General features: G+C 43.0%; 1 protein-coding gene across 1 annotated transcript in view; it reads right to left on the reverse strand.

Moving 5' to 3' along the window:
- The window catches only part of MAGI2 (membrane associated guanylate kinase, WW and PDZ domain containing 2), a 182691-nt gene that overhangs the window by 111278 nt on the left and 58753 nt on the right, over nucleotides 1-12660 (reverse strand). Inside the window, exon 4 of the mRNA XM_032221891.1 lies at nucleotides 11914-11993. Coding sequence (XP_032077782.1) covers nucleotides 11914-11993 — 80 coding nt within the window. The remainder of the gene's footprint in view (nucleotides 1-11913; nucleotides 11994-12660) is intronic.

The raw sequence follows: 12660 nt of genomic DNA on the forward strand, positions 1-12660 counted from the left end.
TCTGGCTGTCGTTTCCGAACGAACAAGAAGGGGGGGTCAGAACAGATCATAACTATAACTTTTTTCTTTTTGGCATAAGCTACGTTGCGAAGAGTGCAGAAAAGGAATAAGGAGGAACAAGCCCGGGAAATTCGTGGAATGAGAGAAGAAAAAGAAAATGGAGTAAAAATATAGCTCAGATTCACTAGGTGCCCAATTCATTATTTCTCACCTTATGCTTCTTCCTTTAGTACCCATACTTCTTAAGTAACTCATTCCTACTGCATTTTACTTACTTTTACATCTCTCTTGAAGTACCCAGTCCTTCCCTTCCTTATAACAAGGTGGACAGAAATACACTCTTACACAAGCAATTTCATTTCTTTCGGCAAGTATTATTAGTACATTTCGACCAATCTTTGTGAGCTTTAACAGTTCTCCATCCAGATTCTCCAGTTACACCATCTAGATCTGCAGCCTTACCATTGTTCAATATTTCCACAGCATTTGTAATTTCAAACCCTTCCTTCCTTCCTTCCTTCCTTCCTTCCTTCCTTCCTTCCTTCCTTCCTTCCTTCCTTCATTCATTCATTCATTCATTCATTCATTCAATTTAGGTGCTGTCTTGACTCTGGGCAGCTCAGATTTAGAGATTTCAACATTGTTTTTAATCCCAGTCACTTTGCCGGATGCTCCTTCTTTACTTTCCTGTTTAGCTTCTTGTTTAGCCCTGTAGTAATGGGAAAAAATCCCATTCTAAGTTCATATACTCCTAAGAGTTAAAGGAAAACATAGATCTGTCAGTGCAGGTAATACAGAGCGACATCTGAACCTTCTCCAGTTAGGAGCAGGTGTCATTTTCAGGTGGGTTTTTAAAAAGAAGAGATAGATACTACGTTCCCTTGAGAGCTCTTCCCTAGTGTAGGAGATGACCAGGTTGCGGCTGAGGGTGTGGTCAAACATGCCATATGTCATGAGTCCCTGCACGCTCACAAGAGATCTAAATTCAGCCCATCTTGAATGCCTCTCTTATCTCCCGCTTATTTCCCTTGACTGTTAGTTGGCCAGATTCTTGTGCAGGGCTTAAGCTTGCAATAAATCTTTACACTCATTTTAATTCCCTGAATCTCCTGATTTCCCTGGCTCTTGACACTAGCTGATTACTTCCATTCCTTCTTTAAAACCTATGAGCTAATTTCACACTCGATCTCTTCCCAAGCTAATGACCTCCATAGGTGTATACTGCCTTACCAACCTACAGCAATGTTTAGAGCCATGGCTTTGTACTGTACTATGGTATGTTTGTCATGAAAAGCCCACATCAGTGAGCCATAAGGAAAAGTTGAGAAGTGTTGTGCATCTCCGTAGGCATAACCTGCCTCTGTAACCTCATGGGACCTCTGGTTTCATGATCCAGATGTCTTGTCTATAAGATGATGAGGGGACTACAGGCCAAAACATATGAAGAATGGTTGCCAGAAACCTTTGGAAATACAAACTGTTGTCTCCTACGACCACCACTCCCCTTTCCTTCTATTTATTCCCCACCAGGGAAGGGCCATTCAGCATCCAAGCGTGGCCGCTTCTGGATGTTCTGACCCAGCAAAAACCAGACACCTTGTCACAAACCCACCCCCCTTTATTTACCTCCTGTGAATTAATGTCATTCACAAGCCAAAAAGTCCAGGCAATAGTACTTCAAGGAGTTAACTGCAGTAACCAACCTTATCAGTTCCTTGCCATAATTGCAAGGCTGTGAAGTCCCAGCCGAAAGGCTGCTAATTGAGTTTTGGCAAGCAGTCTCTGTGGCACAAAATACAATGAGCAAAACCTTCAGAAATACAAACTGTTGTCTCCTACGACCACCACTCCCCTTTCCTTCTATTTATTCCCCCGCCAGGGAAGGGCCATTCAGCGTCCACAGGTGCCTTGTTTCCCGGGTGGACTCCTTGTCCTTCGTTGTTCTCCTCTCCTAACAGCTCTGCGCATACATGCATCGGGAACAGGCCCCAGCTGTTTTCTCTCCTCACTTATCTCAGCCTCCAAAGGCAGCTGCCTCTCTGGTAGCTAGGAAACACCCAACATTTGAGTATGTGTAGTCTAGTGAAAAGAAGGACTAGGGGAGATATGATAGCAGTCTTCCAATATTTGGGGAGCTGCCACAAAGATGAGAGGGTCAATTTATACTCCAAAGCATCTCCAGGCAGGACAAGGAGCAATGGATGGAGACTAATCAAGGAGAGACGCAACCTAGAACTAAGGAGAAACTTCCTAACAGTGAGGACAATTAACTAGTGGAAGGGGTTGCCTTCAAAAGTTGTGGGTGCACCATCACTGGAGGCTTTTAAGAGGAGACTGGAAAAACACTCATATGAAATGGTATAGGGTTTCCTGCTTGAGCAGGGGGTTGCACTAGAAGACCTCCAAGGTCCCTTCCAGCTCTATTCTGTCTATATGTATAGGTATGTAAGATGATGTATGTTCCTACTGCAGAAATGATCTATAACCCTCCTTGTTCCCACCAACATGGCTAACAATGTCAGGGCTGACTTATTCGTTATTGAAATGTGTCCGTCGCAAAAAGAAGTCAGCTCCGAAACGCTTTCCTTTCAAACAAGAGAAGTGCTTTTGTCAAAACGCGAGAGAATTAGACAGAACGCAAAAACATTTGACTAATTAATTCCCATTTGAAAAAAAAAAAGGCGATAACATTTTAAAAACTGCAGCTGTTTTCTTTATATCGTAGAGAAACAGCTGGCATGCTAGAGGGAAAAGAGTATAAGACAGTCAGTTCTTCTAAGGAGAAAGGGAGAAACAGAGAGAGGGATTAAAAATGGCCATTTTGGAGATGAAGATGGAGCTACTACTGATACGGCCGTACCGGGCCGGAACCCACCCCTATAACTGGCTCTGTTTTATGGTACTCCTTCCGTACGTGAAAACTCCCTTGACAAGTAAAACTTGTTCTTGGTCCATAACATATATTAGACACAGTTTAATCCAAAGAGGGAGATATCACTGTTGACATGGTTAACATTGATTTCCTAATACATTTTTCGAAAATATCCTACAACATTTCCAGTGTCGATATATTTTGCGCTATTCTCTGACAGTTAGTCCAATTTAGGTTGTCTTCTCCTTTAATTGAAATATTTTGTCCCTTCTAAGGTCCATTTGTCAAAATATTTCCTTTTTTGTGTGTGACTGATAATAAAATAAGAATTCCAACGGGAAGGATGCTTTACAGTACAGTTTTTAAAAACCTTATTTTCAAAATTTATCTCTATCTCAATATCAATCTCTCTTAACTCTCTCTCTCTTCTCTCCCTTACCCCTCCCACTCTCATTTCTGTCTGTCCCATCCATCCATCCATCCATCCATCCATCCATCCATCCATCCATCCATCCATTATTCTATTTGTCTGTCTGTCTGTCTGTCTGTCTGTCTGTCTGTCTGTCTGTCTGTCTGTCTGTCTATCTATCTATCTATCTATCTATCTATCTATCTATCTATCTATCTATCATCTGTCTGGCTCTCATCTCTATATCTATCTATCTATCTATCTATCTATCTATCTATCTATCTATCTATCTATCTATCTATCTATCTATCTATCTATCTATCTATCTATCTATCTACAATCTATCATCTGTCTCTCATCTATCTATCTATCTATCATCTGTCCGTCTCATCTCTATCTCTATCTCTCTATCTCTCTATCTGTCTCTCATCTCTCTCCCTCTCTCTCAGTCTACAATCTATCATCTGTCTGTCTCTCATCTCCATCCATCCATCCATCCACCCACCCACCCACCCACCCACCCATCCATCTTCTCTGTCTCTCCCTCCTCTCTCTCCAATCTATCATCTGTCTGTCTGCCTCTCTCTCATCTATCTATCTATCTATCTATCTATCTATCTATCTATCTATCTATCTATCTATCTATCTATCTATCATCTATCTATCATCTATCTATCTATCTATCTATCTATCTATCTATCTATCATCTATCCATCCATCCATCCATCCATCCATCCATCCATCCATCCATCCATCCATCCATCCACCTATCATCTATCAATCTATCATCTAAAATCTAGTCTCTGTCTGTCCTGTCCCACCCTCTAATCTGTCTGTCTGTCTTTCTGTTTGTCTGTCTCTATAATCTAATCTACTCTAATGTACATCTACTCTAATGTAAATCTAATCTAATCTAATCTAATCTAATCTAATCTAATCTAATCTAGCCAACATCTATCTCCCACATCAGCCGTTGCAAAAACAAGTGACTGGAAGTGGGACACCCATGTCACGATTCAGAGATGGAAACTTGAGGGTGATCCTTTTCACAACCCAGGCCAATATATTTGGATTCCTTTCCCAGATGACAGAACCCAAGTGATCCACCCCAATGGCAGAAGACGGCTGTGTCCAGAATTAGGTGGGTCCATCTCTCGAAATAATTCACAGGTGGCAAATGCCAACAAAATGGCTTTAAATAAATACCGGATATTACAATCTTCTACCCATTGTTTTTGCAAGAGCAATATATTTAAGAGGGCGAAATGATTACCAAGCATATATATATATATATATATCTATAGACGCATAGAGCAAATAATCTACTAGCTTCCTTAGAAGATAATGCTCCATAGGCATTATCTTTTTATTCCACTCCCTAGCTTGTTATTCCTTTTTCACTGCTGAGCTGAGCTAAAAGAGCCCATATGAAATATGCTAGGGAGAGATAGAGCAATAAAAATCAAAATGGCAAGAAACACTATTCGGAGAAAGATCATAAAAATCCATGTGTTAAATCTGTCATGCACGGCTGGCATTTGGAAGACAAGTTCCAGAGGACCAAAGGAGTTTAAGAAATCACTTACTTGTGATTAGGAAAATATTTCTTCAGGGTACAACACACCCACCCACTCCAACACACCGTATGTATCAGTGTGTGGTCTGAAGAATATTAGGGAAGGCCATAAATAGTTAATTGTCCTGCATAGCTTCTCCACCGGAGACAAATTCCTTGTGTGTCAAATCACACTAGGCCATTAAGGAATATTATATTCTACGCTACTACTTCTATTTTTACTCTACTTCACTTCTACTCTACTTCTACTCTACTTCTGCTTCTATTTTTACTCTACTTCACTTCTACTCTATTCTTCTCTACTCTAATTCTATTCTTTTTTACACAACTTCTACTTCTATGCCCCTTCTACTTCTATTCAACTCTATTCTTCTCTACTTTAATTCTATTCTATTCTATTCTATTCCAATTTATTCTATTCTACACTACTTCTACACCACCTCTATTCTACTCTATTCTTCTCTTATTCTATTCTATTCTATTCTACTCTATTCTACACTACTTCTACACCACTTCTATTCTACTCTGTTCTTCTATTCTATTCTATTCTATTCTACTTCTACACCACTTCTATTCTACTCTATTCTTCTCTACTTTAATTCTATTCTATTCTACACTACGTCTGCACCACTTCTATTCTATTCTATTCTATTCTATATTCATTCCATATTCTGTTCTGTTCTGTTTTATTCTGCATTCCATTTCATCCCACCCTACTATCTTCACATTAAATCTATTGGTGACACCATAATATATTTTAAAAAACCAGATATTTGAAAGAATTCCTACACTGCCTGTTCTGCAACCTACGTGGTACCGGTACTAAAATACAGGAAGAGCTAATACCCTTCTTCCAAAAATATTTGATCCCACTCTCTCTGGATATGTTCAGGAGAGAAGCATTTACTATTATTGTCTTTCATTGGATCTATATTTTGTTTTCAAACTAGGAAAGTAGTAGGGGCCTCCACTATGCCCAAGACAAGGTAAAGAAACTATTCCATGATTCCATGGTACTGTTCTGACCCAGTTCCCCAAACACAACAATCCCTCTAAAGTTAACTCAAAGATTCTTTTATTAGGAGTGCCAGCAGCCCCGGCAAAAAGTTTCTCTCTCAACGCCGGTTAACAAATCCATCCATCTGGGAGATGAATAGTTGTCTGCCACATCTATTCATCTCCGCCCCCTGCCTTTGATCCCCAGAGCTAAGGTGGGGCTTCGCTAGCAGCGGTGGCTCTTCCATCCCAAGGACCAGCTCATAGATTTCCACTGCTCTCCTCTCCTCTGCCACATCTATTCATCTCCGCCCCCTGCCTTTGATCCCCAGAGCTAGGGTGGGACTTCGCTAGCAGCTGTGGCTCTTCCGTCCCAAGGACCGGCCCATAGATTTCCACTGCTCTCCTCTCCTCTGCCACATCTATTCATCTCCGCCCCCTGCCTTTGATCCCCAGAGCTAGGGTGGGACTTCGCTAGCAGCGGTGGCTCTTCCATCCCAAGGACCAGCTCATAGATTTCCACTGCTCTCCTCTCCTCTGCCTTCTGCTCATCAGCATGTCAGGCACTGGACCCAGCTGTTCCTCCTCTTCCTCATCAGCCACCTCCAGGCCTGGGGGCTGTTGACTCTCCATCTGAGGACTGACGGACAGCCAGGATCCACCTCTGTCTCTCTCTCTCTCTCTGCCAGCTCCATTCCTTCTTCCCCCTTGGAGCTCTCAGGTTGCCTTGATGTTGACCCAGACACCCATGCCTCCTTCTCCTCCTCTGATTCGGCTGCTGAAGGGGCATCTGTGGGATGCAGGCTGCTCAGGCTACAACAGGCACACAATTCAAATGTAAATTAAGTCAAACATTCACTCGACATCTGAAACCAGCTTTGGGGAGGCACCTATGTGACTGGCTTTCTTTGATGGAATCCGTTTAGGGGGAAAACATTATTTTTTTTTGCGACATATGTGCAAGCAAGAACTCAATATCAGTGACAGATGGAATGTGCAAATGAGATCTCCAAAGAGATCCGTGGCAAGCACCCCTTCCATCTTCTTCCTGCTTCAATCCGCATGCCATACAATATCCGTAGTCGTGTCGATTCGAATAAGCTTTTGAATATGCATTTTCACTCGAGACACCTCCACGCCGTTTGAGATGTCTTTTTTTTGAATCACTAGCCCTGCCTGGAAAAATACCTTGTTTTTCAGACTATAAGACGCATCGGAGTATAAGACGCACCATGATTTGGAAGAGGTAAATTTTTTTTTAAAAGTTTTTGCTCTCTGCAGGCCTCCCAAACCCTCTGCATACCTAGTTTTTTACAAAAAAAAAAAGCAAGAAAAAAGAAAAAAATGGCACGCAGAGCTTTGCGAGGCTTGTAGAGTGCTCCTGGAGGCTCCCCCCCCTAAAATCAAGCAAAAAATGGCTCATTTTTCATAAAAATGGGCCATTTTTGCAAAAAATAGGGGGCATTTAGAGGCTTTAGGAGGCTTGAAGACTGCTCCTGGAGGCTGGGGGGCAAAAATGCCCTGTTTTTTGCTTGTTTTTGCCCTGCCCAGCCCTTAGGAACACTTTGCAGGCCTCCCAAACCCTCTGCACGTCCATTTTTGCAAAGGGGGTGGGGTGGGGTTTCGGTAAGCCAAAAATGCTGTATTCAGTGTATAAGACGCACCGAGGTTTTCACCTTCTATTTTGAGGGGAAAATGTGTCTTATACTCCAAAAAATACAGTAATTAGAATTCTATACACCTGAGCGGTGTATGGCTATTAAGAAGCAGGTGTCACCTCGGGGCTTATCAAAAGCAGATAGATTGAGTCTTCTAACCTACATCCTTCTTCTTGCAAAATCTACATGGAAGGACAGAACGTGAAATGTGACCAGTTTTGATCACCACATTATAAGAAAAGGTGTTGAGACTCTGGAAAGATTGCAGAGAAGAGCAACAAAGATGTTTAAGGGACTAGAGAACGTATGCATGTGTGTGTGTGTGTGTGTGTGTGTGTGTGTGTGCGTGCATGCATGCATGCGTACATGTGTATCAATTTTGCTGATAAATAAATGAAAGGAGACTAGTGTAGATCTATTTCAAACTATTTAGCTCTCATCAGCTAGCCGTACCCTTGCTGAGATTTGAACTTGGGCTGTTTTTACACATTAGGCAGTTATATTAACCTCTAAACCACAAGCTCTCCTCCCTTATCAGCTGAGCCAGGGGAATGATTAAGTGTTTTTTTTTCCTTTTGTCAAAGCACCTGATATGCCCAAATACGGGAGGGAGCATACTGCTTCCATATATATAGCACACCACGTTGCTGTCACATGAAGTTTCGTGACATTTTCCTATTTGTGGAGATGGGGTGGGCATGGCCTATGCGTGACGCATCCAGCCAAGGGCTGCCAGTTTGACACCTCTGGTGTAGGGTCTCCTGCTTGAGCAGGAGGTTGAACTAGAAGACCTCCAAGATACTTCCCAACTCTGTTATTCTGTTATATAATGTAAGATATAATAGTAGATTTTGTAATTATATTAATGGGAGATGATTTTTCTTTAAAAGAACAGAATTTTGCACACAATCATCCATCAAATGGCAAACACACCGATGTATGCCATATTCTTATTGCATATCTGATTCTATATCAGATATTTCAGATATACTTGCAGAGGGGACCAGCTGTAACAAGACTGCTTTTGATTCATGGTCTTGTGACTAAACTCCCGGAAAAGTGAAGCAAAGTTTCTTGCTTGTAAAATACTGGTAGTTATAAAAACACTCAGCAATGTACAGTGTTAAATGATTATTGAATGTAACACCCATACATGCAGTCTTTAATGGGTACAGGTTCTCTCTTTCTCTCTCTCTCTCTCTCTCTCTCTCTCTCTCTTTGTGTGTGTGTGTGTGTGATCTACCTACCTACCCACCTACCTATCTCTACCCCGTTTCTCCAAAAATAAGACCTCCCTTGATAATAAGCCCTCTCTGAAAATATTGCAACACAGCAGCAGCTAAGAGGTGACCACGTTCGCTGCCTCCTGCACCTCAAAAATAATAAGACCTCCCCAAAAATAAGGCCAAGTGCTTATTTCAGGGGTCAAAAGAAAATAAGACCCTATCTTATTTTGGGGAAAACATGGTCTCTCCCTCTCCCCCCCTCATCTATCTATCTCTATCTAATCCATCTCTCTCATCTATCTATATCTAATCCATCTACCTATCTCTCTCTTTCGCTCTTATCTCTCTCCCCCCACTCTATCTACCTATTTATCTCTATCATCTATATATAATCTCTTTCTCTCTCATATCTATCTATCTATTTATCTCTATCATCTATGTATAATCTCTCTCTCTCTCTCTCTCATATCTATTTATCTCTATCATCTATATATAATCTCTCTCTCTCTCATATCTATCTATCTATTTATCTCTATCATCTGTATATAATCTCTATCTATCTCATATCTATCTATCTATCTATCTATCTATCTATCTATCTATCTATCTATCTATCTATCAATCATCTATCTATCTATCTCTATCTAATCCACTCTGTCTCATGTCTGTCTGTCTATCTATCATTACTGGCTGCCTAGCTCCAGTGGACATTCCAGAGATTGGAAGCAATCCCAAAATCACAACCATAACTTTTTTTTTCCCAGAAAAGGGTTTGGAAGCCCCACTGGATGTTGAAAAGCTGAAAGAAGACCTGATAGGAATTCAGAAGAGTGCAGTATTTTTAAAAAGGCTGAAGGGAAATTATATTTTCCTGCCTTGGTTGGTTACATTAGTCCTGACCGGACACCTCATGATGGATTAGTTTTCGCATACAAAATGACCGTGTAAATTCTTCCAGTAAAATAAGATCAGTGATGGATGTGATTTCCCCCCCCCCCAAAACAAAAATCAAATAAGCTACCACAGAGATCACAGAAAATATCACTGGAGGAGAAATTGGGCCTCTATTTGTTTGGAATGGTATAAAGCAGGGGTGTCAAACTCAAGGCCCATGAGCTGAATCCGGCCCACAGGTTGCTTAAATCTGGCCCGTGGGGTTGCCCTAGAAAGAGCGAAGGACTGGCTCGTGGTTCCTCTGTCAGTGAAAATGAAGCTCGGGAGGGCCGCTCCGTTTTCTCTGGCAGAGCACTTGGGCCCTCACAGGCACCCCTGACACGACTGGCATCAAGCTGGCCACCCCCCTCCCATCTCAAGGTCAAACACAATACTGATGCGGCCCACCATGAAATTGAGTTTGACACTCCTGGTATAAAGTCTCCTGGTTGAGCAGGGGGTCCCTTGCAACCCCGTGATTCTGTTTTCTGAATCACAGCTGCCGAAGATAGGATCCAAATATATTGAGATAGACTTAGAGCAGTGATGGCGAACATTTTTTTGCCTCAGGTGCCAAAAGCATGCACTTTTGTGCTATTGCTCGCGCCCACGGGCCCACCCACAGGTCTCCCCCCTGCTGCCTCGGAGGCCAGAAATGGCCCATTTTCCAACTTCTGGTGGGCCTAGTAGGTCCGTTTTTTGCCATCTCCAGTCTCCAGAGGCTTTCTAGGAACCTAGGTAGCGGGAAGAATAGCCAAACACAGAAACCGGAAGTTCGGGAATGGACTTCCAGGTTGCTCGTTGGGTCATTTTTCACCCTCTGGAGGCTTCAGGAAGTTCCCTGAAGCCTCCGGGGGTGTGAAAAACCACCCAACATGGAAACCAGAAGTTTGGAAATGGACTTCCGGTTTATGCGTTGGGCAGTTTTTCACCCTCTGGAGGCTTCAGGAAGCTTCCCTGAAGCCTCCGGGGGTGTGAAAAACCACCCAACATGGAAACCGGAAGTTTGGGGATGGACTTCCGGTTTGTGCGTTGGGTGGTTTTTCACCTTCTGGAGGCTTCAGGGAAGCCTCCGGAGAGTGAAAATCGGCTGAAAATCAAGGTCGAAAATCAGCCGGCCAGCGCGCTGGAGCTGACAGGGGAAGGCCTTGCGTGCCCTCAGAAATGGCTCCGTGTGTCACCTGTGGCGTGCGTACCATGGGTTCGCCATCTCCGGACTAGAGTCAGAGTGGATAAAAATTAGAAATAACTGTGTGTCACCAGGGAATTTCAAAATTTCAGTCGTTTTTCTCTCTGAGGTATTTACGTGGTAAATGAATGAGGCTGATCAGGTTCTGACATTTGATCTTCACTGTTCTATGCATTCCACGTCCTGCAAGTTGCCTCGATTAGTATTTTGAGTCACAAACAGTCCTCGATTGAGAAAAAGTCACGGTGAAAAAAATAGCAAAGGGTTGGGGGTGGGTGGGAATTGTCTCTGGAGCAGTTAAATTGCTTGGGATATGTGTCTTTCCTGCGCCGGAAAAATCCAAGGGGGGTGGGGGAAAGAAAGGCTCTTTATAATGCACCCTCCCATCTGTGCAATTTTCATTATTGCAACAGCAGTGTGGCTCAATGGGCTAATCAGCCGGATTTTCATAATGCGTTCGGCGAGAGGATAATAATAATAATAACAAAAATGAGCTTGGCAGATCATAATACATGATTCCGGCAGGATCATTATGCCCCTTTAAGAAGAGATAAGTCCCCTTCCCTCTCCCCCCCGCCCTCCCCTCTTTTCCTGTTTTATTTTAAACCGGCTGTTTGCGGCTACTACGCCGTCAGAGAGTTTCCCTTGACACAAAAACCCATCATCGTATTCCAGCTGTGCACCATTGGCCCAGACGCTCTGCGTGGCAGGGATTTCAAAGCTTACAACCTCAGCAGTCTCTGCCAACTAAGATGGGAATTAAAAACTGCTTCCAATTCCAAAAAATAATAATCCCAAGGCTCTTTGTTATTCTTAGACTGGATTATTACAGACTCGGGACCAGAAATAAATAGGAAATACAGGCTCAATCCAGAGCAAATTTGCAGCTTCCCACCCCCAGTTAAACTCTCCATTCCCAACCTCCCCCTTTCTCTAAATATTTTCTCTTGTTCACAAATTTAGAAACCTGGGGGAAAAAAACTTCCATCTCTCTCTTCCTATAGACAGATAGGTCTGTTTCCCCCCCAGCCGCGATGAAAAGTTAATAGCCTACCATTTTCTTTGCATTCTTCGGGAGGTTTAGCCTTCTTTGCCAAGCGTGGATCCAGCCATGATGTGGTCTTTGTGTTATGGCTGAAAAGGAAAAAGATCGCTCCGATCAGACACATTGCCAATGGACTCACGTCAATCTCTTTCCACGCCGGTTGAAAAGGAGGCAGGGGACGGGAGAAGGAAGGAGGGGAAGGAGGGGAAGGAGGCAGAGAGGTTCGCTCCACAAATTCCCAATCCATATCTATCCTTTCTTCGCTTACTGGCTCCGGGGTAGACCTGGAGGAGGTGTAGGCGTAATTGTGCGAGGCAGCCCTCTAATTTTGGCAGCCCCCTTGCTGCCTTGTCCTCAAAGCTGCTATTTTTATTAAGCAGCCCTGGAACGGTTGCCAAGCTAATCTCATTGTACATGCAGAACTCATCCAGGGCAAAAGGAATGTTGCAGCGATCTCCCACAAAAATAAGGGTGCAGTCAAGAGACCTCCGTGCTTATTAGTTGGCTTTCGGCCGACCGGGGTTTTCACGCTAAAGCAAATCGCCTTGTACATATAATTTCTGAACGGACACAGGAACGGAGAGAGACGCAGAGTGCTGTGGTTACAGGTTCTGTTTCCTTGAGTCAATGATTAATGGCCTTCCATTTAAGCCACATTCATCTCTTCTGGTTTTTTTGCCCAGCTCTGTGGATAAAAGTATATAAAAGAACTGGGCATGGCTAGCCTAAGGAAGAGAAGGACCAGGGGAGACAGCA

Source organism: Thamnophis elegans, chromosome 7, assembly GCF_009769535.1.
Source record: "Thamnophis elegans isolate rThaEle1 chromosome 7, rThaEle1.pri, whole genome shotgun sequence".
In the NCBI taxonomy this organism is placed as follows: domain Eukaryota; kingdom Metazoa; phylum Chordata; class Lepidosauria; order Squamata; family Colubridae; genus Thamnophis; species Thamnophis elegans.